The following is a 27,826-nucleotide window of genomic DNA, read 5'->3' on the forward strand; positions in this document are numbered from 1 at the left end:
TTGAATTGGTTTCCTAACTTTCTAAACTAATAGATTTTATTATTTTGTTATAAAATACGTTTGTCATAATAATCACAGATGTATAAAAGATTAGAAGTAAAATTTGCCCATTATGCCACCATCCAGAAACAACTACTGCTGTCATTATTCTTATTATATATTATAGTTTCAACATAAAAATGATCATAGTATATCTATTCTTTTATAAATTGCTTTTCTAGTTTAGTCAATAGCATTAGATATAATTTTATAAAGCTGTGCATTACCTATGGAGATATTTTAAGTTACTTATCCAGTACACCATGGATTTCCACTGTTTTGCTGTCTTGAACAATGAGATTGTGTATTTTTTTATGTATTACTATTTTCTTTGGATTCATTCTTATAAATGGAATCACTTTATCAGGGAAGATTGACATTTTTAAGGCTCTTAATGCACATAGCCAGTTTGCCAGAGCGGTGGTACCAATTTGAGAGAAGCTATCTTACAGACACTTGCCTTTGAGTATTCTGCTTAATTTTGTTGTTGTTCATGAATAGCCTCCTGTTAAAGGAGAGTCAAGGTGTTTCCTGTGTTAGTTTGCATGTCTCTGTTTGTATATACACTACACAATAGAAACAGAGAAGAACAAAATGAATTTTTCAAAGGTGTGGAGAATTGAGAACATGAGTTTGAAAGACGTTCATAAAGGAAGCCAGATACTTAACACTACATATACTGGATTTGTAAAGTATAGTCTCATTTAAAAGAGAATAAAATGGTATAAAATGACAAAGTGATAGTGGAAATTGTGACGTACTTAAAGAACATAGGACTTTCTTTTTTCTTAATAAAAGACATCAGTTATAAATATTTTACTTGAAAATTTCGAAGTGTTAAGGGAACAGTGACACTTAGACTTCTCGAATATGTTTGACTGTTGAAATATTTTTGATAGATGTCTTACACCATCAAAATATTTTATCCTGTTGGCACAGCTACCTTTTTTGTTAAGATAGTTATGCATATGGATGACCATCTTTCAGCTATTCAGTATGAAATTCAAAGACTTCCCTTTGTGCCCCTCCATATTGAGTAGAATTGAATTCTTTATTTGTGTGTATGTAGGGGGAAGGGACAGGGAGGCATTAAGCTTAACTAATTGGAAGAAAAGTAATAAATTTGGTCTCAAGAAACTGGCAGTGAGAATAAACCATTGAAAATACTTCTAAATCAAAACGATTTATGAAATAATAATAATGAGTGCTCATCTATTTTAAGCTTCAAGAGACAAAACATCTAACTAAAATTGGAATTGATTGACTAGAAGGCAGAGTTGGTCTTAACGCGGTATTTCACTCAGCCACGCTGCTGCCTGTCAACTCATAAGCTATGTCTAGGAACAACGAGGAGTTAATTCTAACTTTTGAAAGGTTTAATTGGGGATGCCAAGACACCGATCGGAAACGCCAGTGCTGTTCACCACACATGAACAATGAGTTTCACCGTAGCTACCGGCTATAAATTGTGGGAAATTTTTTTTTACCTTAAGAAGAGGAACTAGGGGCGGGCCAGTGGCATAGCAGTTAAGTTCACGTGTTCCACTTCGGCGGCCTGGGGTTCGATGGTTCGGATCCTGGGCGTGGACTTACTCACCACTCATCAAGCCCTGCTGAGGCGGCAACCCACATAGAAGAGCTAGAAGGATCTACAACTAGGATATACAACTACGTACTGTGGCTTTGGGGAGAAAAAAGAAAAAGAGGAAGATTAGCAACAGATGTTAGCTCAAGGCCAAGCTTTCTCAAAAAAAAAGAAAAGAAAATGCGTTCCACATGCCAGATAGCCCACTAGTGACATATTTGATAACATCTGACTTACATGTGAGGTTTTTTTTAAAAAAAAAAAGAAGAGGAACTATTTTTTCATCAAAAACCAACATTAAATTCATTTTCTTTGCTTTTTGATGACGATATAGAGACAGACAGAAATATTACCTCATGGACTAAAATCTGCCAAGAAAAAAAATTTACGCATGTGTGAGACATGGTCATGAGATGTGTAGTAAACTCTAGTTATCATTAATTTCACAAATACAATGACCTTTTGCAGCTTTGAGTTTTTCTTAGAGTTACATCCTCCTATTGATACATTAAAAGCAATTCGTTCCCATTTTAAATGAAGGTCCATAATATATTACTTTAGTTCCATTCATTTTATGGCTAAGAAATAATATTGCTATGATGTTAAATTAGTGGTAAAAAGGATTTTTAAAAGCTCTAATATAATGGCGTGTTACCGGTAATTTTGAGTTTAATCCTATGTGGTACTTCAGTTGTATACTTTAGTTTGCATGAGTTTAAACTGCAAATTGCTCTTTAGCTCTACAGTAGTAGATAATTCTCTATAAAATTAACCTGGAAAAATCTTATTAGGTTTACTTTATTCCTTTTATGCAAACTTCAAATGGTTACGTTATAATCACTCAAAATATTTTTGGAAAATCATGAAGGGATTAATAATTTGGACTATTATGTTCTAATGTTTGAAAAAAATTTAAACAAGATATTTGAAAAGCTGTCATGGAGAATACACTATGCATAATTTATATCAGAGTAAGAAATATTCGTGCTCTGAATAATATTTACATTATTGATTAGAACAAGCTCCTTTGACCACTCTTTGCTTATGTGATGGATGTGTTTTTCCTAAATATGTCCTGCTTTAAAAAACAAATAAGCCAGCATTCTGAAGAAATGTAAATTAAATTTCAAAAATAATGTTTGAATAGCTCTCTCATAGCTATAATGACACTTTAAACTTAGAAGTTCCAAAACTAGAAAAGCTAAGATTCTCATTTCCACCTCTCTTCCTAAGATACCTGCAAATTTTAAAAACTTTTCTTTAATAACATGATTATTTTTGGTCAACTTGAACTGAAACATAAATTTGATTTTTAAAGAAGGTCTTCCTAATGTTCTAAATTTGAATTTATGCTTCTACTAACCAAACTCTCTCCGGTTCTGTTTTATAATTTAAAAATTTATGACTGCATATTTTATTCAGTGACCCTTTGATCTGTCCCTGAATTACAGTGATTTATGTAGAGCTGTACTACATATTCATTCTCTAACACGTTGATTCATTTATTCATTCAATCAAGTGCCTCCCATAAGCCAGGCACAGTTCTAAGCACTAAGAATTAAGCATTTAAAAAACAAAGTCCTGGGGGTTGGCCCGGTGGCACAAGCGGTTAAGTGTTCGCGATCTGCAGTGGCGGCCCAGGGTTCGCTGGTTCGGATCCTGGGCACGCACCGACGCACCACTTGTTAAGCCATGCTGTAGTGACATATAAAGTAGAGGAAGATGGGCACAGATGTTAGCCCAGGGCCAGTCTTCCTCAGCAAAAAAGAGGAGAATTGGCAGATGTTAGCTCAGGGCTGGTCATCCTCACAAAAAATAAATAAATAAATAAACAAATAAATAAATAAATAACAAAGTCCTGGGTCTGGCCTGTTGGCGTAGTGGTTAAGTTCGTGTGCTCTTCTTTGGTGGCCTAGGGCCCTTGGGTTCAGATTTTGGACATGGACCTACACACAGCTCATCAAGCCGTGCTGTGGTGGTGTCCCAAATACAAAAGAGAGGAGGATTGGCACATATGTTAGCTCAGCAACAATCTTCGTCAAGCAAAAAGGGGAAAATTGAAGATTGGCAACAGGTGTTAGCTCAGAGCCACTCTTCCTCACCAAAACAAAACACAAAAAACCAAGTCCCTACCAACGTGGAGCTTACATTCTTGCTCTGGTTAGTATCCTCAAATCTTACTCTAAATGGTTTCCTTCTTAAAGAAAAATTTAGTCTAAAGCAAATTCACCTTATGCTTGTGAGTCAAAAATTTCACATTCTCAGATCATTTTATTTCCAAATGAACAGTTATAGACTATTAGCAACAAATACAAGAAATATATCTGTAAACTTTAGCAGTAAGCAAATCACTTCATTTGCTAGAGTTTCTCAGATTACAGAGCTTAGGGATATTAGGAGAGAGTTAATTAGCATTGATACAATCAGCATTTGTATTTAAGTTAATATCCTAATTTCACTTGCTACATAAAAAATGATATAACATCTAAGTACTGGTTAAAAATGTCAGGATGCTTAAAAATTCCTGGAGAACTGTTGTCGTTTACAGTGATCGGCAACTATTCACGGTAATATTATAACACTTCACAGTATAATAAGTAATTGAAGTGTACTGTGACTGTGATACACTGAAATGTTTAATTTCTCTACTGTAAATGGCCTCTTCTCTGTAAAGTACAAGTTTACTTTGTTCCCTTAGTGTTCTGATTTTAAAATGTCATATTTGCACTTCCAGATTGTTTATGTTTTATTACATTTTAATTTTGGTGGAAAATATTTACATTGATCTTAGATATGATGCGATGCTGGTTTTTTATTCTTCATGATGAGGTTTGAGGGCTTCTAGCCCACTGTGCACTACGTAAGCAGAGACAGTCTGAATCACATCTCTGCAAAGATGTGAATAGGCTATTCGGTGCCTGTGGGTTAGTGGGCAAATGTACAAACTTGGAGTCAAAAGGATCACTAAGAGATGGTTTCTTTATCTGTAAAAGAGAGTGAAAAGTATTTGGCCTCCTACATCAAGGTTTTATTGTAAGGATTCAACAAGATAATAATATCACTTTGCAAAAATTATATGTAGTTCTAGAAGCTATAACTGGTATTATTCCCGTTTTCTGTGTCTGCTCACCAACATTATTATAATTTATGTATATGTATTTAAGGGAAGGATGCATCTCATCAAGATGTGAATTATACACTTAAACTACCCCTTTGTTTTCAAAGTGCTATTTGCTTATTTTGGAGCTATATGGAAACGATGAGATTCCCAATTACTGGTCACCCATATTAAACAACAGACCCTGTGAAGTGGCTTCCCCATGGCTGAATACATAATGAAGCCAGTAAGGATAGAAAACCCACTGGGCTTCAGAAGTAATACATCAGACGTGACAGAGACACTTTAATAAGAGTCTTAAATTACAACTGCTTCTAAACCCAGGACAAACATTTTAGCTCTTCCTCTGGGGAAGAACCCAAGCCCGTCATTCACTGAGTTCTGTGGCGTGCAGTGATGATTGTGGGAAATTAACAAGGAAGTGGAGCCCTTTCCTGTAATAATACAAAATGATTAAGAGGAGCTAAAAAAAATCAATGGACTAATCAATAGTGTGTAAGCTTGGAGCATTTTCTCCATGCTAATCAGTCATTAAGTTGTTTAAACTAAATATCTCCAGTTTCCCCAATTACTGAACTGATTTACAAGACGTGGTCAAAGGTGTCAGAGTCTCCTGAAGCGAGATTCCAGAGCATTTGTCATTGGAGAAAGATGGAAATAATTTATAGATGATCCTCTCACTATGGATTCAGAAGGTTCTTGAAAGGGAGGTGTTCTCCTACTTTCCAGACACTAGTGAATGAATGTGGTACTCCCAAATTCTAAACATGTATATTTGTTTGCTAACATGGGTGGGAACTTGACTGAATTCAGGAGTGATGGAGGTCAAAAAAACTAAAAACATCTATACACTATATATGTTCAGGCCTTTAAAAATTTTTTGACTTCATCCGTGGTGAGAAGCATGCAGCAGATAGGACTTCAAATTCAAAACAACAAAAGGTATTCTAATACCTGTGAAGTGACGTATTATTACTACCTGTATATTGCCAGCAATTCTAGTATCAAAACCACGTGTAAACTTTTTTTTTTAAGTTGAATGCCACTGTGGGGGAGAAACAACACTAAGAAATAACTTGAAACGGGGAAAAATCTTTTTTTATTGATATGTTTTACTTTGCTGGCAGACCAGAGCAAAGGTTTTGTGAACATTTAAAAGATGAAAAAGGTGAAGAATCCCAGAAGCGGTTTATCTTGAAGCGAGATAACTCTAGTATTGATAAAGAAGACAATCAGGTTGGTTCTCAAGTTTGAGAGTGGCTGATGTTGTTGTTTTTGAAGGTGGGCTGACTGATGTTCTTGTCGTTCTTCTGTTGTCCCTTCTCCCTCTCCCAACTCTTCCCTGCCTCCAATATACTACTGTCCTTGCTCCAACCTCCCTGCCCCCTTGCCTCCCCCTTTGGCATTCAATGGGTAGCAAAAAGAAACCATGTCCTGATTGCTTCAGCCATGGCTCTGTGTTGGGCTGCATGGGTGGTGCTTGGCGCAGTTCTTGCTGCATGTGGGGGGTTGGGATGCCGCAGGCTCCGAGCTGTTGGGAAAAGCTTTGTCAGTCGCATTTCCAGATGTCTGTGTAACTATGGCAGTCGTTCCACTCCCTACAGCTTTGTCCTTCAGTTGTGCACAAATTGAGCTGGACTGTCAATACGGACCGATGATCAACTGGTGTACTGTAAAGAACAAACCTTGTTATGGTGAGGACAGGTGGATTTTGCAACTATCCTAAAATAAGTCTTCACAGGAAAGAACCGAGTTCATGTTTTAGTCTCCCACCCCTTCTCCTTCCTATGTTTTATTGTCCATGTAAATTGTCTGCTTGTTTTGCATGAACTGTGGCAGAACTTTCTCCTTATGTGTATTTTGCTTGTGACAAAACAATGTTTTCTAGAGTAGCCTTATTCATGGTACTTTGATGAGGATGGAGAGACTTTTCTAAATCTCTTCTCCAGGTGGGGGTGAGGGATCCAGGGTGATGAGGAAGAAAATTGAGTAAATGACAAAAGAAAACAGATTTTAAATGATGATAAGAACAGTAGAAAGTTACGTAAATGCCATTACAATTACACTTTGTGTTTCTGACAATCAAAATAGATTTTTTGAAAATGACTTTGCTTTAGAATTCTTAAAGGTAAGACAATATGCATCTCACTCAAGTTATTATTTTAATTACTTTTAGTGAGTCACTGTGAGCCAGTATGTGCATCTCTGACGCACTTTTTTTTTTAAACCTGTTCGTCATTTGTATCTCATTTCCTCCCACCACCACCAAGCTACACCATGGCTCCCGTTGACTCTGAAACATGTGCCTGTGTCGTGTACTTAGTGGGTGTTTGTTGAATGGATGGATGAACGTGGTTAGTGCAGAGCATTTTGTGAGGAATGGCAAGAATAAGATGGGAGGGTCGTTGAGATGCGGGAAGTGGTTCAGAAGAAAGGCTGAAGAAGAGCAGTCCTCATGCTGGGTTCTTTGAATTGTTCCTTTAGATTTCTCGATTGTGACCCTAATCGACAAACGGGGATTTCAAATTTAGTTTCTACTTTCTATGCCAGATGCAGGTCACAGGATCAGTCATTGAGTGAATAAAAACACAAAACACAAATTAGAATGTAGAGAAATAGAGTCCACATCTTCCTTTCTGCCCATTACTATATTCCCTTGCTCTCTTTCTCCACTACCCAAGTTTTCGAAGCCATTGCTTCTCTTAGGCACCTTGAACTAGTTACGTCCTCTTTTTTTCACCAGCATTCTGCCTCCTTCTGAGAAGTCAAAATCACACAGGTTAACAAAGGATCCAGAGCCACTAGTGACCCACACATAGCTGAACGGCTGAACACCTGAAGCACATCCAGATGCTTTCATTCTGGAAACATCTGTGCTGCTTGAATCCAGTGAGGAAGCAACCAGGAGTGGCAAACATCTGCCATTGCGTGTCATGCACACGCACCACACATGTGCCCCACCAAGGCCTCCTTAGTGACCAGAGAAAGTGAGACGTTTCCTGCTCCATTTGTTTAAGTGAACATTTATTATTCTCAGCGGACACTTGCTTAACTGCAGATTTCTAACAGCTCGATTTGGATAACCCTCCTGATTTCTTTTTTCTGTTCAGCAAAACAGAATGCATCCATTTAGAGATGACAGACGAAGTAAATCAATTGAAGAGAGAGAAGAGGAATATCAGAGAGTGAGGGAGAGAATATTTGCACACGATGTGAGTAGTTGTTTTAATTGCCTCTTTAGTGCGGTCTTTCCATCAGCAGTAAGGCTGCCTCATTTCCCAGACAGTGAGCTGGCAGGGACTAAGGAAGCTGGAGCCAGGGAACAAATTGAACTGCAGCAAACTAGAGGTGTTTCTGGAAGAGGACCTGCTTCGGGGAAGTGATGGAAAAGTAGCCAAGTGTTTGTGTATGTTCCTAGGGTATAAGCTGTGGGCGAATAGAGATGTAATTTTGGTCAGTGAAATAGACCTTAAGTACAGAAGAAGGTTGCCAGATTTGAAGAAATACCTTCATGTCCATATTAGCCAGTGGATACCACATTGTAAGTCTTTTAATACCAACATTTTGCAGAGGAAAGAATTACAAAAAAGAAAGAAAAATCTGTCGATCTCACTCACACAGACACACACACACAGAATTTTCTGCATTCTTAGCAAGTATGAGCATTTTATTATATCACAGTTAAATAGTAATACTCATTTCCCCCCTCAATTCCAGATCAAATTAGTTCTATGAACAATTTGTAAGGGAATAATCATAAAACAATTTCTTTTCTTCAAATCCCAACAAAGAAGATGTGGTTGGGATTTTTTTATCCTTTTACCCACTGTGGCCAAAATAAAATGCAATTAAATTAAATAAAAATTAAAAGGTGGAAAAAAGAAAGTTGGATTTAAATGCAAGAAAATGAAAAGACCAAGCTATTGTCATAGCTTTTCCATTCCATGAAATCATTTCACAGCCGTCTAGAATGTTGTGGATTCTTCCCTCTGCAGAGTAGGGGTGTGAGCTCCTTTGTGTACACGCTCGGTGGCCAATGCTTCCGGCTTTACTAAGTCAGGTGGGGCGTCTGACGTCCTGTTGTGATTTGCTCCTGGAGGCTATTACAAAGCCAGCCAAGAGACCTAGGCTTCAGTGCTTAGCATGGAGGAGGACCGCTGTCCTTAGAGGTTTCAAGCATAAGCCAGTTTTCCTGATCCTCCGGTTGGTGCTGGATCCCTTAATCTGAAGCTGCAGAGGAAGCGACACTCTGAACTTCTTTCACATTTATACGGGTTTCTCTTATATCTTCTAGATCTTCTCTGCCTTTCTTGGATACGTTAAAATAGAATTTTGATGATTGAATAATCTGACCCAGAGCTCTGGAATTAGGAGAGTGTGAGAGAGGAAGAGGGAGGTAGCCATAGTTGGATGATGTCCAGGTACAATTCTGGAAGATTCTGCATGTGTGGGCTACTTAGATTTTTATTGTGATCAGAATTATTGACAAAGCATAGCACAGCCTGACACATGGTAGGTCTTGAATTGTGTTTGCTGGACACAGGAGTGAAGTGATAAGAAGATCTATCCTAGTCATGGTAGTGTAAGGGTGCCTACTGTGGACTGGAAGTAGTGTGATCCTGTCTGATGACCTTCACGGAGAGAAATTTTTCTGAAAGCTAAGTTTTTTATTCTCTCTCTGTCTCTCTTACACATATACACACATTTTCCCTCTTACTGTGTTTCTGGCAAGTCATATAATTTATGAATGAGTTATGTTGAAAAGCAAATACTAATCACTCAGATAATATACAAATAATATTATCGTTTTTATTGTGCCACGTTGCCAGACACTCAAGAGCTAGGTGACAGAAAGTAACATCACTGATGCCTGCCTATGATGAGGATGACACTCGTGTCGCTGAACATCATTTGTGGATTCTCATGTCCCTAGAGAGGTCATCACTGGAAGAAGGGGTCAGCAAGACTTCCTTTACACATTGCATTTACTACATCCCTATTAAGGAGATTCATAGTAAGGGACCTGGGTCCCACGTTAAAGATTGAAAGCAAGTGTTGCTGTTTAAAACCTCTATGGCTACATGCTGTATTAACATTTTTTGAAAAGACAAATGTGAGAAAGCTTAAATGCCAAGCTATTGTCGTAGCCTTTCTATTCCATGAAATCAGTTGGCAGCCTTCCTTAAAATGCTGTGACTTCTTCTCTTTGCAGGAGGACAGGTGTGAGCTCTTTTGATAGGCTCTGTGGTGGCCAACACTTCTGGCTTTACGAACTCAAGTGGGGCACTGGCCTGTTCCTGACACTACTTTTTATCTGATCTCCTAGGGCAGGAGTTTTTTAATTGGCATCTGTACCCAGTACACTCATAGAAGTGCTTCAGAGATTAAATAAAATTCCTGATATCATCTGCAAAATATTATGTTTGTGAGCATATGTGCATTTTTCTAAAGAAAAGATCTCTAGTGTTTATCATATTGGTGTAAGTTTTCATGACCCTTAATAGGCTAAGAGCCAGTTTCCTAGAGGGAGAAAAAAATGCCCAGTCTGATAGCTCTGTAGAGATAATGCAGTCATACCACTAGTGTCCCCTGCTTTATCTATTTATTGCTGCATAACAAATTATCCCAAAATTTGGTAGCTTAAAAGAATAGCAAAAATACTCCTTATTTCATGGTTTCCAGGGGTCAGGAATCTGGGAGGGGCTGAGCTGAGTGATTCTGGCTCGAGGTCTTTCATGTTACAGTCAAGCTGTCAATTGGGGCTGCAGTTACCTTGAAGGCTTGGCGACGTGATTATCTGCTTCCAAACTCACTCACAGGTCTTGGCAGGTCTCGATTCCTTGTTGGCTATAGGCTAGAGATCTCAGTTCCCAATATATGAGCCTCTTCGTAGGCTGTTGAGTGTCTTCAAGACATGGAAGTTAGCTTCCCCCAGAGCAAGTGATTCAAGAGAGAAAGAGAGAGGACCCAAGATAGAAGCCAGAGTCTTTTATAAGCTAATTTTGAGAGTGAGGTACCTTCCCTTCTGCTGTATTCTGTCGGACACAGAGACCAGCCCGGATACAGTGTGGGAGGTATCACACAACGTTGTGAATGACAAGAGGTGGGGATCATTGGGGGCCACCCCATAGTAACAAGATATTACTATATCCTCTATTAACACAAACTTAAGCAAGTAACAGCAATATGAACTTTCTTGAATACTTACAGTAACAAATCTTCCTTACCACTTACATAAAGACAGGACACTTTAGGGAAATTTCATCTATGCAATTTTAGATTCCCAAATTGTTGAGGTACACAAGAAAATAATTAAGGTATATTAAGTCAATTATAAAACAAATACAAAGAATCCAGCATAAGGAAAGTATGTTACAGACGTCTAATCTTTTTCTTAGCTGGTCTTCAATTTAGTGTCTTCATAATTTAAAATCTGAGATAATAAAACCAGCTTTCCTTGCCAATTATTAAGTAGTGGAGTCATTCAAACAGGTTCAAATATTGATATACTTAAGTAGAATTTTTTTTCTGCTTGAAGTTACAATGAAGAGATATAGAGAAATACTTCCTGGTATTTACACTTTAGCAAAATCCAAATTTATTTTGAAATTTGAAGTGTTCTTGAATATATTACAAATATTTCTTGGTGTCTAAGGGGTATGTGTGCGTGTTTGGGTGTGCTTTTGTATGTAGGTGCACAATCAAAATATTCAGATTATTTGGGATTTTCTAGAAAAAAATTTCAAATATAGTTTGAGCATTTCGGTATCTTGAGACAAGACAAATTTATTTATTATTTGAGAACTAAATTATTGTAAGTCAGAGCACACAATTTAGTTCTCAAGCAATAAATAATTGCATTGTTGTAGTTAGAAATATTTAAAATCTAACTTTTGTTTCCTTTGGCAAGAATTTCAACTTATTTTATGATCAATCCTATGCAATGTTGCTAGCATTAGGGAGGTTAAGTTGATAAAGCAATATATTTAAGAAAGACATGTTTTGCCCGGAGGGTAATTTCTGAAGGATATTTGTGTATGAATAGAGACTTGGGGAGGAGCTGGTCTGTGGTCTCCTTTGCATGAACTGGGATTCCTCTTCAGTGAGAACCGACCACAAGGGCATGCGATGCCGCCTGACTGGGGGTGGGATGTGGAAGAGAATTCTGTATCCTATTAGGCAAAATCATTTTTCTCCTTTAAAAGAAAAACATGAGCCCTTTATATCCGAGAATGCATATAAGTGACAGCCTTGAATGCTACACTTAATTACCACAATTTTATCTTTCTCTGCTACTAAAATTTGCAAGTTATTAATACTACGTTTTTAAAAAGTTTATTTTCATCAGCTACTGAATCACAGCCTATAACCTTCTCTGTCTTATTTATGAAAATGTGGTGGAGGGATGATGAGATGATTTTTTAGAAACTTTCCATAAAAATCAGAAAAATACTGTTGAGATTTGTTTTGGGGAAAGTTATCTTTGACTTGAAGGTGTCTTATTTTCTAATTCAAAGAGTTTGGGCTGCTTAACTTTCCCCAAAATACTATTAGATTAGCAAGTCTGAAGAGGTCAGTAGGTCCTGGACCAACTCCTTCAAAGTAGTAGAGTCTCGGTCATTTCAATCCCCGGTCAGGACATTATAAATGTAATTGACCTCTTTCCAACTACGAGAGCTGAGAAGTAACAAAGTATTGAATTCATAATGTATCTGAGACAATCTCTCTTTCTTTCACAAACCATGACTTTGCAAGCTGGTAGAAAAAGCAAGCCAATGGAAATAAAGACAGTAGGATATTTTGTTTACTGTAAACAGAATTTCATAGGAATAATGTCAGTGGCACATCATTTCTATTTGTTTCCCTTTATAAAATTAAATGTCAAAAAGAAAAAGATATTTTCCAAAAAGCTTTTTTCTTAATGGGCTGTTTTTGCTTTCTGTTAAATAAGGTTTTGGCACATTTGATCCTCAGAATGCATGTTAAATGCACAGAGGTTAAAAGGAATGGTTCTAGAGATGCCCTCACTGAAAGGTTCAGACCCCTGAGGAAGACAGTATGCCCAAATTCAGCCCTTTGGCTGAGTGGAAGGAAATGATTTCTCTAGTAAAATGGAAAGAGAAACCAATATCCTATTTGCCTCTCTGAGCAGTGGTTATGTTAGCAGCATCTCTTAATTCAAGGATTCAGTATTGAAAGGTCATTATTATTTCTTTAGCTTTATTTTATCTTAAAATGGACCTGTTAAATCTCTATTTATCCCTTTATTTATCCCTTTAACAGGTCACTTATTCATCATTTAGAAAATCTACACACATAAGGTGTATATATTTATGTTTAGAAATTTAGTAAGTAGGAAATGGTTTTACATTAATTCCTAAACATAGTCACCATATTACAGGACCGTTGCACCATATTTTGTTTAGACTTCTCTTTTTCCATTTGTTAAAATTTAATTTGATCTGCCTTTCCCCAGCATTAAATGATAATGGAATTTTTATCTTCCCTACGTTGTGTGTTAAACACAAGATAGAGGAGAAATGAATGCGAGGGAAAAGGAAACAAAGAAGCAAGTCATTGGTTTTCTGTGTGAAAAACTAAGAAATGTTAGATGAAGCTTGACATCTTCTTTTCTAATTAGCTTCATTTTGTTCTCACTTGTCTTCTGCCCATACTCCCTTCTTAAGATTGATTAACGGCATCTCTTCAATTTTGAGAGTCTTGCAGTCAATCTGTTTATTTGTGAGAGTTTATCATTGCCAGATAATAATCGCAGGATTGTGGCTCTATGGCTGTCCCAGCCTCAGGTGGATGGTGCCAGGATTGCATGCTCTGCCTTGCTTTGAACCCATCCTTTTGCCTCTTGGTGTCTGCATCTCTGCAGCCCCAGAGGAAACTGCTAGCTCAGAATCCAGCGGTCACACGTTTCTCCAGCAGTTACATTCACAATGTCTCGCTTTTTCTGACCTTGATGCTGAACGGGCTAAATCTATTTGAAACCTGGAGATGCCCTGATGGAAAAGTACTGTGTGCTGCATGAGAATGGTTGACGCTTCTAACTCTAACCTATTTTTTCCTTTTTAATTTCCATTTTTTCTAAAAACAGCACATAGTTTTCTTAATTCTTTTCCTCTTGGAGGGGAAAAGCAGTTTTAAAATCAGACAAGGATTTGGGATCCCTCAGCGTATCCAGAACGTCTGATACAATGCCTTTTTTTTATTTTTCAGTCAGTTTGCTCCCAGGAAAGCCTTTTTGTGGAAAACAGGTAAAAATGAAATTTGCTTTTTCATGTCTTTAGAGAAACGAAGTCTGTCATGTGTGTCCTGTATATTCATAGATATATATCCCATATATAAGTGTGTGCTTGAATATATGTATAAATAAATACATATATCTATGTGTACACACTTATATGCACATACACATATGTTATTTAGCATGTCTAAAAACTATTTAATTTGGGGAAAAACTTCTCTCGGTTACTTCCAAACATAAGTTTAAACATTTTCCTTATTTAAAGTCTCAACTTCTGGTCCTTCCAAAGGTGTAATCCATGTTACCGTCACCAGGCATTAAAAAGTGTAAATGTTGAGACCACACAGGAACTTGCAGTTTCATTGGATTATTGAATAGCTGCGAAAAGGACTTGTATTATTTGGTATTATCAACCACTTTCTGTGCCTCATAATTATATATAGCTATACAAATAATAATTTGAATATTATTTTAAGTTTCTCATTCTAAACAATCTATTAGTCTTCATAAAAGGCCTAATTGGGAAATCCTATCTAAAATAGTCTAGATTTACTAACTCGGGAGTTAGTAGGGGGAGGTGGTGGTTGTGAAATAAATGGGTTATAAAATTTATACAAAGTCTTGAGCATAAGAGCAGAAATTTTTTAAATTTAATATACACCTTTTTGAAATGGTTCTAAACTGGCATAGATATTCAAAAGCTCCATTGATTTAATTGCAGATTTTCAAGGGGGAATTAAGGAATTCCATATTAGCTGTACTAATCGCATTTAAGATGCATCAAAATGGGCCACTTGGAATGGAAATATGGTATCTCTTAAAAAAGCGGTAGTTAATTTTATTTCAGGTGTCGGCTTAATGGGTGCCCCTATAAAATTGATTAAAATGGAGGCTGTTTGATTAAATTCCAGTACTTAGAGAAAATTTAAACTAGGCATTAGAGATGACTGGTTAAAAAAAATGCCATTATTCATATTAGCAGTTAGAAATCTTCAAGTAACTAAACCCCTCAATTGAATAACCTCTTTTAGAAGAAGGGATGAAAGTAGAAAACAAGTCCATATAAGGCATTCAAAAACAACCTCAAAAATCCATACAGATTTAGACAAATATTCCTTATTTACAGTAAAATTAAGAATTCATGAGCATCAACATCTTCGGGCTGATTCTGAAGCATTCCAAATTTCTATGTCCTTACCGAAAAGATCAAGTGAACGTTTATAATTCAGTTTAGTGGGAAACCTTATTCCCTAATCATCTAGCCAATTATTTTTCCCTATTTTACTCCCTAATTTTATTCATTTACTCAGGTTTTGTAAAAAAGACTGCTAATACACTTAAGCATTCCTTGTATGCACGTTGGATTACATTCATCAATACAGTAGTTGGTCACATCCATGCATTGCATATATGAACAAATCTTGATGTTCCCAAAAAGGAAAAATCTAATTGGAGTGGATTCCCTACAAAAATAAATATATTTCTTGGATACCTGCCTTTGGAATGCCAATATTTCACTATCCCCAAGAAACAGGGAATAACTTTAATATTACTCAAAGCAAAAAAATCACAGCGAGTACTTAATTAAATATCTATTATATCTATGTCAATTTCTTTTAATCTCTTCTCCTCTTCCATTCCCTCTATTTCCTCTTCCCTTCCTTCTCCCTTATCTAGCATCAGTGCCTGAATTCTAGGGTAGGGAAAAATTATGCTGCCATTAATTTATTATGGTGAAATTCAACATCATGCAAATTAAACATGGTGTATGGGGTTGATTTGGAAGACAGGTGTGCTGTAGTGGAGTACACATCCATTTAACATAGGGCATTTAGTACCTTTAGGTTTATATCATAAAAATCATGTTTTTCATTTCCAGTAGGCTCTTGGAAGACAATAACATATGCAATGAGACCTATAAGAAAAGACAGCTCTTTCGGTTGGTATGGTTTACTTTTTTAAACTGTGTTTTCAGATTATGTGGCAGAATCAATGTTAAATATAAGTGTATTAGTGTAAAATATCTCTGTTCATGAAATAAAATATGTTCACTTATATCTTTATAAAGCTTGTCACAGAGCTAGTGTTGAAGCCATATTGGATAATGTGAGAGACAGGACTGGGAAATCATTGTTTTGTATACAATCCTTTAGTAATCTTCCTCTGATTTTCTGTTTTTTCCTCAAAGGCTAACTTTGACAGCACGCTGATTTAACATTCCCAAACCAACTTTTGTGAATTACACTGAGTTAAAATTTCTCTGACAGGTTGCAATTGTATATACCTTCCCAACACTGGAAAACAAATCAATGATAACTCTATTTGAGTTGTTGATTTTTAGCTACTACTATCCATCATAATATTTCAAACATTTTTTTTTCAAGTACAGATTTTATTTCTAAAGGAAGATATGGGAATGCTTCCAATTGTAATAAACTGATTAAATCAACATCTGTGTGGGATAAGGGTACTGGATAAGTGCGTGTGTATATATACGTACATGATATATATATAAAGTTGTAAACTAGGCTAGAAGCTTCCTGAAAGCTGAGGGACCACACCCATTTTCTTACCACTGTATTAAATGTATCTCTAGCATCCATTCTAGGGCAAAGGATACATAGTGCTCTATATATATACTCAATACCTAATACATATATTAATATGTTAGTGCTTTTATGAATATTGGGATTCACTTCTTTTGTAGAAAAGGCAAAACAAACAAACAAAAACTCTTGCCCACTTAGAAGAAAGAAAATACCAAGAAAAGTAAATGGATTGTATGCTTAGAAAGGGTCTTTTTGCAGTAAATCTGAACTTAGGACCTCATCATTAGAAAAGTTAGAGTAATTTGTTCCCTTTACACTTTGGCAGAAACAAAAATCAGCATCTTTTTTTTTTTTTTTTAACTTCCTTCACTTTTCTAGGTTGAACTACATGGTCTATTGCCTTGCTCTTGTATCATTAGACAATTTTCACACTTGAAGATTAAGAAAATAAACTTGCTTTATTCTGGAGAATGCCCTGAAAAGAACTAGAATTTACCAGTACTCCTGCACTCACACACCGTGACCTGGTTTGTTTAGGCAATTTAGGTAAAATATGGGTTCTTGCCCCCTATAGGCTAATTAGTTTTACATGGTCCCAAATCTGGTCCCTAACCAGAGCTCTCATCTACTCAGGTCAGCCATTCTAACTACGGATGCCATCACCCACCCCAATCACCAAGCATAGAAACTCGGGAAAATGATTTAGCACAAAGCCATCCACACAATGGTAAAAGCAATTCAAAGTGTACATTATACCTAACTTGGGCAAAAAAATGCCATGTTCAGATATGAAAGAAAATAAATGTATGTTATTGCATAAAATAAAAGTCATGTTATTCAGCACAGAAACGGAAGTTAGAGTATATGCTTTATGACTACTCTGGGATCAAATTCTATCTACGTACAAGAGGGCCAACTCCTCTTGGTGGCCAGACATCTCATTACCATTATCTTTCTGGTTTCCAGTAGGAGGGGACCAGGACTGAAATCAGGAGGGATGGGAAGGCACTTGTGCATATGTTTTCTATGATGCCCGTGATTCCACACCCAAATAGATCTGAAATTCAATTCTGGACCTCACCTGGCCAGTGTTAAGGTGAATAATCAATAGATAGAGCATTATAAAATATTGTTTCGATGTGTAACTATCTAGAGATCATAAATTAGAATTAGTGGCACTATTTTGAATCTTATTAATGCCAGTTCTCTAAAGCAGTAACTTAAATTCCCTCTTTTAAAATGCACAGATCTTGATGTGGGATGATGATTGGAGCTGGTGGAGTAGAGGTAGAAGTTAAGAAAATCTTAGGTTGCCTTATTGGCCAGGGATGTGCCACAAGTCTAGAGGAACTAGCCAGTTGCTCTAGGAATAGCTCTGCCAGAGTGAAGGGTGCAAAATACAGTACACCAGTTTGCACCCAGGAATAGTGGCGGACACCTCCTTTACAGAGGCCCAGCTGCACTGTCATTTAGAGGAAGTCTGGATTCCTCCCATGGAGGTACGGAGTTCATGGGGAGAGGGATAATTGAAGCAGAATTAGTGATGATCACCCCCATATGGAGAGCTGCCTTGTAATGCATCCTGCATACTGAGGCTAAGGACCACTCCAAACCTTTTCCTATAATAAATATTCCAAATTAGCTACAAATGAGATTATTGTGACATCCCTGGTGCGTTCACAGTTGCTAAATAATGATTTAGCCAGACGTTGTCAAAGATGGGTCAAATTAATCAGAATTATATGGGAAAAGAATGAAGTTGAATTTGGAGATTGAAAGGGAAACATCCAAGGATGGAGCACCACACTCTTGAAAAGGCTAATTTTTCTCACCCTACCTCCTCTGGCTTTCTTGAATTTCAAAGGTGTTTAAGAACTAAAGTCACCTGGCCATTGGTGAGTGATACGTCTTACTTGCAACCTGGTCTTTTTTTAGACACTCCTTATTTCTAAAACCAGCCATTGCTGAGGTACTGAGAACAGAGAGAATGATTGTAAGGAAACATTGACGGAGGACAGCAGGGCACTGAGTGCATTTTGTTTTGTGAGTTTTCTGTTCCACTTCTGCCCCTTACTTTACAAAGTTCCCCTCACAGATTATTTCATTTTTCTTATCTCTTTGGTCCATTTACCTTCTTAAGTTCTCATGAAATAAAAGAAAAAGTTTAGTTAAGCAAAGATGAAGCAAAACCTAAAATTTTCTGTGTACCATCTGTACAGTTTGGTTGTTGGGCATTTCAATCAGAAATGCATACTCCTGGCATCTCAATAGTCCATTATTGTCTTGAGAAGAATATTTATTGACAAAGCTACTGTTCACATCTGTGAGATTGGATCAAGACTTGAGTGTGTCACGTTGCATAATGATTTGGAATTAGGAGTTATACCTATTGCCCATGATCTCTGTCCTCTTTACTTATTTATAATCCATGAGAATCTTAGAGTATTTTAATGATGCACCGTTTCCAACTGCAGAAAAAGCTTTGAAAATATTAACCAAGTTACTCTTTAAGCAGATTGGAAACCAATGAAAATGCAAATTTCATCAACTTTCTGTATCAAACATGCAATTTTGCACACTGCTTAGAGAGACTTTGGAGTCTTCAAAATTCACTTCTGGCTGTTGGATCACTTCCAATACATTCACTCTTTTTTTCTATTTGAATTTTGAACAAATGTGGTCTTTCACCTATGGAGCTTTTTTTGTTATTTCCATTGATCCCTTTGGAAAGTTTCATGTCAGTGTAGTGTTTACACTGTTGTTATTATCACAAGCTTTTCTATGTGAAAAGGATTAAAGGGCTCTTTCCTCTGCCCGTGAAGGTTAAACTCACCGGGCAAAATTCTCACCATAGGTTAACAAAGTCATTTCTGTGATTTCTGTGTTATCTGTCAAAGCTTTAATGAATTCAGATCTATATCTCATAAATTTAGAAGATAATTGAATAAACAGCTTCTCTGGAACTGTGTACATTTTTCCATGGTCCAATTATTTAATGCTAAAGGAAGAGGCAAAACTCTTCTTCAGTGGGAGTTGCTTTCAGGATCATTCAAGATCATAATTGTTTCCAAACATTGATTCATTGTTGATTTGGGTCAGGAGAATTTATCCCCCTCTCCTCTCCACAAAAGAAGTTAACAATTATGTTTTATACCATGTTTTTCTAGTTGTTTCTCCTTCACTGGCAGAGGAATTGTGTGACATTTCTAGGTTTGGTTTTTCTGTTTATAACATGAGTTTTACGTGTGATGTGTTATCTGTCTGTACATCACCGAGATATTTGTGGCATTGTTTGTGCAGAACAGGTTTAATGGAAAGGGTTGACTAGAGGATCTTGTGTAGACAACTCTTCCAAGAAAGGTCCCATTCTATGTCCGTACTACTTATGGAGTGTAACATTGTACCTGTGCATCTTTCTGATGGCGGTGCTCCAGGGGCAACAGAGATGGCTCAGGGAGAACATCTGGGAGTCGGCAGAGCAGCTCAGAGAATGAACTCAAGTGGTCCGACCACCAAAGGGCCTGGAGCAGCACAGACTCTGATAGCTCCAACCGCAATCTCAAGCCTGCCATGACCAAGACGGCGAGTTTTGGGGGCATCACGGTGCTGACCAGGGGTGACAGCACGTCCAGTACCAGGAGTACCGGGAAGCTGTCCAAAGCAGGTAGTTAGTACTGAATGCGTTTATGTCCTGTGATATTTTCTGGATTCCACCCAAGCTGTCCAATCACCATTCCATCTGACTTCGAGTTAACTAATGATGATGATATTAATTACTGAGATAGAGGGGAAGTCAGACGGTGCAATTTAAATACCAATGCTGCCTCTTGCTAGCTGTGTGCCTAGGTCCAATTATTAACCCTCTCTAATCTTCAGTTTCCTTATCTATAAAATGTAGGTTATAATAGAATATTACTCTAACCCCCTCAGCAGACCACTGTAAGTTTAATTTTGATCATTTATATAAAAACGGCTACCAAGGCACCTGCACATGGCAACTGTTTAACAAAGGTTAACTACTTTTTTTAATTTAATACTATGATTTATTCCTTATAACCGTATTATAATATAATTATAAAATTAATAGTTTCAGTTCTTGTTTTGGCATACTGTTTGTATGATCCTGGGCAAGTTATCTAACCTATTTGTGTCTCAGTTACCTCATCTGAGAAATGGAAGTAACAATAGTACCTATATTGCAAGGTTATTGTTAAGACTAAGAGTTAATATACACAAAGCAATTCAAATAATGCCTGGCAAGTTATTAGCCCTCAATAAGCACTAGCTCTGGTTTATTTTTATTATCACCATTTAATGTTTTCGTCCCTGCTTTGCAGATAAGGAAAGTGAGCCTCAGTAAGGTTTACAGTTTCCAAGTAGCCAGGTTCATGCATTACTTTTTTCCTGTTTTTTCTTCTGAGTGAATAGTGATCTTCTGAGGTAGGTAGTTCAAGTTTGCATGGACAGTCTTTGGGAGGTGCATGATGATGAGAGATCCAAGAGAACCAGTAACTTGAAACAACTTTATACTGATGGAAGCATCAACACCATGGGGTTCATATGAGTCTGCAAAATATCCCTCGTGGTCTGCCATTACTGACTCTTCTGTCTCCCAAGAATCCCTCACCATTGTTTTCAAACGTTCACAATTAAAATACCTCATAAAATCCCAGGAAGGTGACAGCTGACCATTCAGTAGCATTCCATGAACTTATTTTTGTGGTTTTCGTATGGAATTATTTTTGTTTGGTTTTGATTTTGCTTCAGAAGTTCAGAGGCCTTGACTTTCAGCTAGGGTGGGGGTTGTGAGTTGTGATTCCATGACATGGCCTGGGTGTCAGCGTATACTGGTGGTGCCTTCATGGCCTGGTGTTGCAGGTGAGTAGGAGGCCAGGGCCAAGGATGGTGAATGGACAACACCAACCAGAGGTTAGACATGGGTTGTCTTAGACTGTGAATACTTTCCCAACCAAGCTTCACACTCGCGCTAAGGGGAAGTCTTTGTGAAATCTGGGCTCATTATGCTAATGGTTTAACATAATTATGTGTTGACAAAATGCCTCCTAAGAAATTATCTCATGTTTTCCTACATAGGCAGAAAATTAATAGCATTTAGTCACAGCCACCACTTTATATATACATATATATCTTGCTTCTTGGAAAGATTCAGGCTCACACTGCCTTCTGTCATTTTTATTCACCAATTGGTGAATTCTTGATTTCTAACTCTAATTAATTGCTCTTATATCCCACTATTGCAGCAAATGAAGTCAAGAAAATCCACTGAGGTGCACTTGAGCTCTTGTAAACTAAGAAAGGTTAAATAGTTTTAAATCTTAAAATGCAGCAACCAAGTACCTTAAATGGTGCACTTAAAAGTTCCAACACACCAAAAGAGCTCTTAAGATTTTTAAATTAATCCTCATTTTCCATACACCAACCCCCAATCACTTCCAAATCAAAGCTCTTTGGAAACATTTAAAACACTTTCAGAATGCTAAAACGCCGTGTTTTTTGAAGAATGATTAGAAATTGTAAGTGCTTCAGACATTTTTTTTTCTTTTAATCTAAGCGTCTCCATTTGAAGGCTTGTCAAGGTGCGGGAATGGAAAGCAAAAAAAGAAAAAAAATTTAAAGGAGATCAAGATAAGATGTCAAAACAAACTTACAATTTCCCAAGATGGTTTTATGAAGCAAAGCTGTCAGTTTTGCTGTCGTGGAGCTTCAGAACTACACAAGTTTCCAATTTTTTATTTCATGTTCCCAGTGGAATTGCAAACTTTTTTTGACCTTTCAAAAACCAAGTCTGTAGTTGTGACATTTAAGTTACTCTTCTCCTCCTCTAATTACATAGGTTCTAGCTTTAAATAGATAACAATGAGACCTTTTTCCAGGTGAGAAACATGTTTTCCTACATTTTGGAAAAAGCATATTACTGAAGTCTGACTGTACAAGCACGTTCTCTTGAGGCCTGTGCTTTCTCTTATTGTATCCTCCACATTGGGCACAGTAATGGTCACCTAGCAGATGTCCCCTGACACACACCTGTGGAGATAGATGATGTCATTCCATCCTCCTTGGGAAGAAGACTTGAATGGTGCTTACACTGCAACCTCAGCTGTTTCAGGGTAGTGGCAATGTGGTTGAAAAATAAGAGTACGACACCTTTTTCTTTCCACACTGCCCAGACTGCATTGTTATACTATCATCCCTCCCTCTTGATCTCCAGAGCAGGGCTTCTCAACTGTAGCTGCATCAGAATCACCTGAGGGACTTGTTAAAGCACAGATCGCTTGTTCTCAAACCACACTTGGAGAACAACTGCTCTGGAGAATTCAGACGTCCTTCTGTTACTGAACCAAAGTGGGTTCACTTCCTGGCGAGTTAAAATCAGACTCTCCACCAGAAGTAGTTGTCACACAAAGTAGAGCTTATTTGCAGCAAATAGGAGACCACGTGGAGTCATTTCCAAAGTCCTGGCTGTCCCCGAGCATAGGACCTTTTGTTACCGCACAAAGGGCACGATCCGATCGCTGCAAGACAAAAGCCAGTCGTCAAGAGGCAAGATGGTGGAAAAGAAAGGGCAGTTTATTACAGCTTGCTAGCAAGGGGGAAGATGGCTGACTAATGTCTCAAAGAACCATCGTAAGGGGGCACAAAATCTTACAGCAGTTATATAGGCCATTGGGTTATAGGGGAGAGGGAGAGGAATGTTCACCTTCTGGTGTTACACACTGGGAGAGCCACACCAGATCGTTCAGTTTTCATTGAGGATGGCTATCAGCATAGACTCTCTGTCTGGGGGTCATCACATTCCTAAGGAACTCAAAAGAACAAAGTTATCATCTTATCACAGCTGGGAGGTACATGCACAAGCAGAGGTCGTAAAATCTACAGAGCAGTTTGATCTCCTGGAGGGTGCATGTCCTGCTGGGTTAGTTTGTCAGAGGTCATTCAAAGTTACAATAGGGCTTCTTTTCTACAATATGGCTTCCCTCATGTCAACCTTGTGTTGAGCCGGTATCACTTTTACTTCAGATGGGGAATGAATATTCAAAAGGGGGAGGTGGGTATTTGTTTACACAGGCTCAGTTGGAAAACATGCTTCCATGTAAATAGCATGTTATGGTGATGAGGCCTAAGCTCCTCCCAAACCAGAGATCTTAGCATTAAAAATGAGGCAAAAGTCATCTCTTGGGCACTTTTTGGCCCATCTGCGCAGATGTCACTCTTGTGGTGAGGTTTGGACTGGTTTAGGGTGGTTGGTGACTGCATCTCTTAACATAACAAAAAAGAAAATAAAACAATATGGAGAAACAGTCAAATGCTTCTGAAACCTCCCTTGAGGTCCTCAGGGCAATTAGCAGATGACACTTCTGTTTTGTTTTAATAATGTTTCGTGGCCTGATATTTTGTTTTCTGGATGCAAGGGTGTTCTTATTGGTGTCGCTTTCCTTGTCTACATCCTAGACTATTTTTGGAGCCGATGCAACACCCCTCATCTTTCCACCACTTCGTCTTCTTCCTCTGTATTGTCATCACCACACTAATGCATCCTGGATATTCTCTTCCTCCTTGTAATTTCAGAAGCTTTAGGTTATTGTACTGAACTCTGACCTCTGAATCTGGAAGCATTTTCTTGAATTATTAATTCAAGGAGAAAATACATATGGCTCAGGGTCCTTATAAAAGAAAAATTGCATTGGATGAGTTGAACAGGCAAGGAAGACTTTATTCATAATTATTGCAATAGGGGTCAAGACTATTGCAATAGGGGAGAAAGATTGAACTCAACCCTGCTGAAACAAAAGGCAGGAGGGTTTTTAAGCGCTAGAGTGAGTTAGTGGAAAAGTACTGGAGGATGTTAGAAAGGTGATTGGTCAAGTTGATTAAGCCATCTGTGTTTGCTAATTGGCGCCTATCAAACTCACCTAGCCTCCCACAGAAACCGGCAGATAAGGGCACTACTTTTCTTGATGGTTAAATTTCAAAGGGATGGCTCCCAAGTCCTTAAGAAAGAAGGTCCTGGATTGTAAAACTGGTAAGAGGCTGGGAGGAGATTTACATCTTAAAGGGGCAGAAATGCTACAAGAAAAGGGAGGTAAAGGGCCAACAGTCTGGAAGGAACCAGTCTAAAGTTTAGTCAAGCTGAGGGGAACTGTAAGACCGTGGTCCTCATGGCTATTCCCCATTTAGTCTGGTGGCTTCTACTTTGCAAAAGAGGATTTGAGGTCTAAAGAAGTAGTCGCTTCCTGAAGAAAACACAGCGAGCAAGGGGCAGAACTAGAACCCAAACTCAGGATGCTTCCTCCTGGGGAGTAAAAGCTCCTCCTACTCCAAGGGAATCTGCCCACGCCCTTTCTTTCTGCCCCAGCCCCTTCCCAGTTGTCCATTTTGCTCCGGCTTAGGATCTCTTTCCCAGTCTTTTTCCATTTTTCCCCTTTCCTTTTCCTGTCTCTCTGTTGAGTGTTTACCTGAGCTTCTCACCCAGCTACCCTGATATCTTCTCCCGACACCTCCCACTAGCTGCCCCTAGAGTCCAGCTTCAGCTTCTAGCATCCCATTGTGAGTAGCATTGAATTTCTCTGCAGGATCTCCTGGAACGTGGGACAGGCCTGGTCAGGGCCCTGGCCTCACCTGGTTCTTGCTTGGATGACCCCAGGGTAAATGTACAACCTGACCTGTAGGCTTAGAGCCTGATCCATGGAGACACATTGCCTGGGTTTGAACTCAGACTCCACCACACACTAAGTTGCTTGGGAAATTTACTTAATGTCTCTGGGGATCAGTTCTCATCTTCAAAATGAGGTCGCTGTGAAAATTAGATAGTTCATGTAGAGTGATTAGCACAGTGCTTGTCACATAGACATACTGTTTAAACATTTGCCATTGCTATCATTAAGTCCCTGTTAAAAAGGAAACTGGAAACATCTTAACTCTCAGCACCCAAAATAGTAAAGTTCTCAGATATGAATTTCATTTTTTAAAAAAGTTTTTAATACTTCTAATCCTGTGCCTTTTATCACCATTTCTAGCATTCATTTTTGATCAATGATTTCAGGAATACTATGTGCACAACATTGCTCTACCTGATTCTGGGTGGTTGATGTTTACGAGCTGGCTTAAGTCAGCCAGAAAGGCCAGTTACTATACCTGGCTGCATGGTCATTGCTGAGCCACTCCTCCAAGGAGGTTCGACTTTGTCTTCATCTTTGCAGGTGTTGAGAGTTTAAGCCAAATTTAGTTTTCCTTCTTTCCTTCTATTAACTTGTGGAATCAAATCATTTACGTTGTCTCCTTATTGTTCCTATTGAAGCTGCTGCTTTTCCCCAGCTGATAGAAGGAAAAGATATTGCAAGTCAAGAATTAACGGCCACCTGGGGCCGGCCCCATGGCTTAGCAGTTAAGTGCATGCGCTCTGCTGCTGGCGGCCCGGGTTCGGGTCCTGGACGCACACCGACACACTGCTTTTCCGGCCATGCTGAGGCCACGTCCCACATACAGCAACTAGAAGAACGTGCAGCTATGACATACAACTATCTACTGGGGCTTTGGGGGAAATAAATAAATAAAATTTTAAAAAAAAGAGAGAATTAACGGCCATCTTCTGAAAGCCAAAATTAAGTCATTTGACTGCGGCACTTCAATCTAAGTGCATCAGCCCTGCCCCCAACACACACCCATGCCAGCACTAGCTCACACTTCAAATCAGAGTTAGGACATGCCTCGTTGGCCCCAACTCTTTCTCACTGTCTAACCTCTTAGCCTAGAGTTGCACAGAATCAATTTTGTAGGACCTTAAATATCTGGGGGCAGGAGGTTTTGTTGCTTTATTATTAGTGTTGTTGCTCTTCTTGTTGTTGACTCTGCACTAGTGTCAAACTTGGACTGTAGCATCAAATCATATGGTCAAGTCTACAAACCAATTCTACAGTTTTCATTCGGGCTGTAACTTCAGGGTCATAATGTCAGCAATATGGACAAAACTATTCTTAGCATTTTCGAATTTCCTTTTCCATCCTTTATTTTTCTCCCCATACATTATTGAGGACCCCATCAACCTTCTAAACCAGTTAGATGGAGCATCCTGAATTAACCTAGAATTTAATCATTATTAATAATCAAGTCGTGGGAAAAGCAGAGAAGATACCCAGCTGCGAACACTTGGGGCAGCCCATCGTGTATGCATATACAAGCTTGCAAGAGGCAGCATTGGGTCATGGTTAAATCTAGATCAGTCTGCCTGGATCAAATTCCAGCTCTGACATTATCTAGCTATATGAGTCAGCTTGAGTTATCTAACTTCTCTGTGCTTCAATTTCCTTATCTATATAGGCAGTAATAGTACTTATTATCAAAGTGTTTATCCAGTATTGAGCACATACTAAGTGCTCAATAAGTATCATTGTCCTCCTTCTCAAAAATTGCTATGCTCTCCAATGGCCCCTCATATCTGCAACTGCATGCTGTATTCCTATTACTTATTTTAAAAGGTCTCCAGTTTAATTTAAGGGCACATTTTAGAATCTTGAAAACCATGTTAACTATTCCTTATAGGTATTAACCTTTAATGACACAGAAAAATGTATTTTAAATGACATAAGTCAATAATGTGTGGGCTAATAGTTTAAAAAACTTCTTATACCACATTCTTGCAACCTGTGATATCACCCAAATCATCTATTAGTGTGAATTCACAGATATAGAAATTTTGCTTGGCACGTTTTCTCTCTGATGCTCTGGTTAATATTCATTGATCAAGGGTGCCAGAGCTGCTTGGCTCTGGTTGCAGTGAAGGGCAGCTAGTACCTAATGGACATCTGATGTAGTAGGTATTTCTTTGTCCACAGTGGAGGGAGAGGGAGATGATTAGGGCTAGATTCCACCTCGAGGGCTTCTGCACACTGATCCAGTTAGCGACATGTTTGAGAAATCCACAGTCCACATACATCTCTATGATTTCACTCTTCTATGTCATCTAAAGGATGCTCAATCATTATCATGAAGGCCAAGCCCTCCTTGGTCCACTTCTTGGCTATATTAATAAGACTTCTGTGAATATGTGAAATACAGTACAGATCTTAAGCACTCCCAATGGGGTGATCTAGTCTACTCACATCTGGAGGGAAAAGATTATTTTGAAGATTCAGCCTTATGGATATTGGAGAGCCAGTACTTTAGAACGATCTGCATGATCAGCACATCATAGGACTCCTCCTTAAACTGAAGTCTTTTAACATCTATCCCAGTCATTCTATTCTCATAACTCCGGCTCAGTA

General features: G+C 38.2%; 1 protein-coding gene across 1 annotated transcript in view; it reads left to right on the top strand.

The window, feature by feature from the left end:
- ARPP21 (cAMP regulated phosphoprotein 21) overlaps window positions 1–27,826 on the top strand; it is a 148,953-nt gene that overhangs the window by 59,057 nt on the left and 62,070 nt on the right. Inside the window, exons 10-14 of the mRNA XM_087430687.1 lie at window positions 5,870–5,978; window positions 7,853–7,954; window positions 13,971–14,008; window positions 15,878–15,937; window positions 19,982–20,211. Coding sequence (XP_087286813.1) covers window positions 5,870–5,978; window positions 7,853–7,954; window positions 13,971–14,008; window positions 15,878–15,937; window positions 19,982–20,211 — 539 coding nt within the window. The remainder of the gene's footprint in view (window positions 1–5,869; window positions 5,979–7,852; window positions 7,955–13,970; window positions 14,009–15,877; window positions 15,938–19,981; window positions 20,212–27,826) is intronic.

Source organism: Ceratotherium simum, chromosome 5 (genome assembly GCF_057802395.1).
Source record: "Ceratotherium simum simum isolate JZ-2026a chromosome 5, ASM5780239v1, whole genome shotgun sequence".
In the NCBI taxonomy this organism is placed as follows: Eukaryota; Metazoa; Chordata; class Mammalia; order Perissodactyla; family Rhinocerotidae; genus Ceratotherium; species Ceratotherium simum.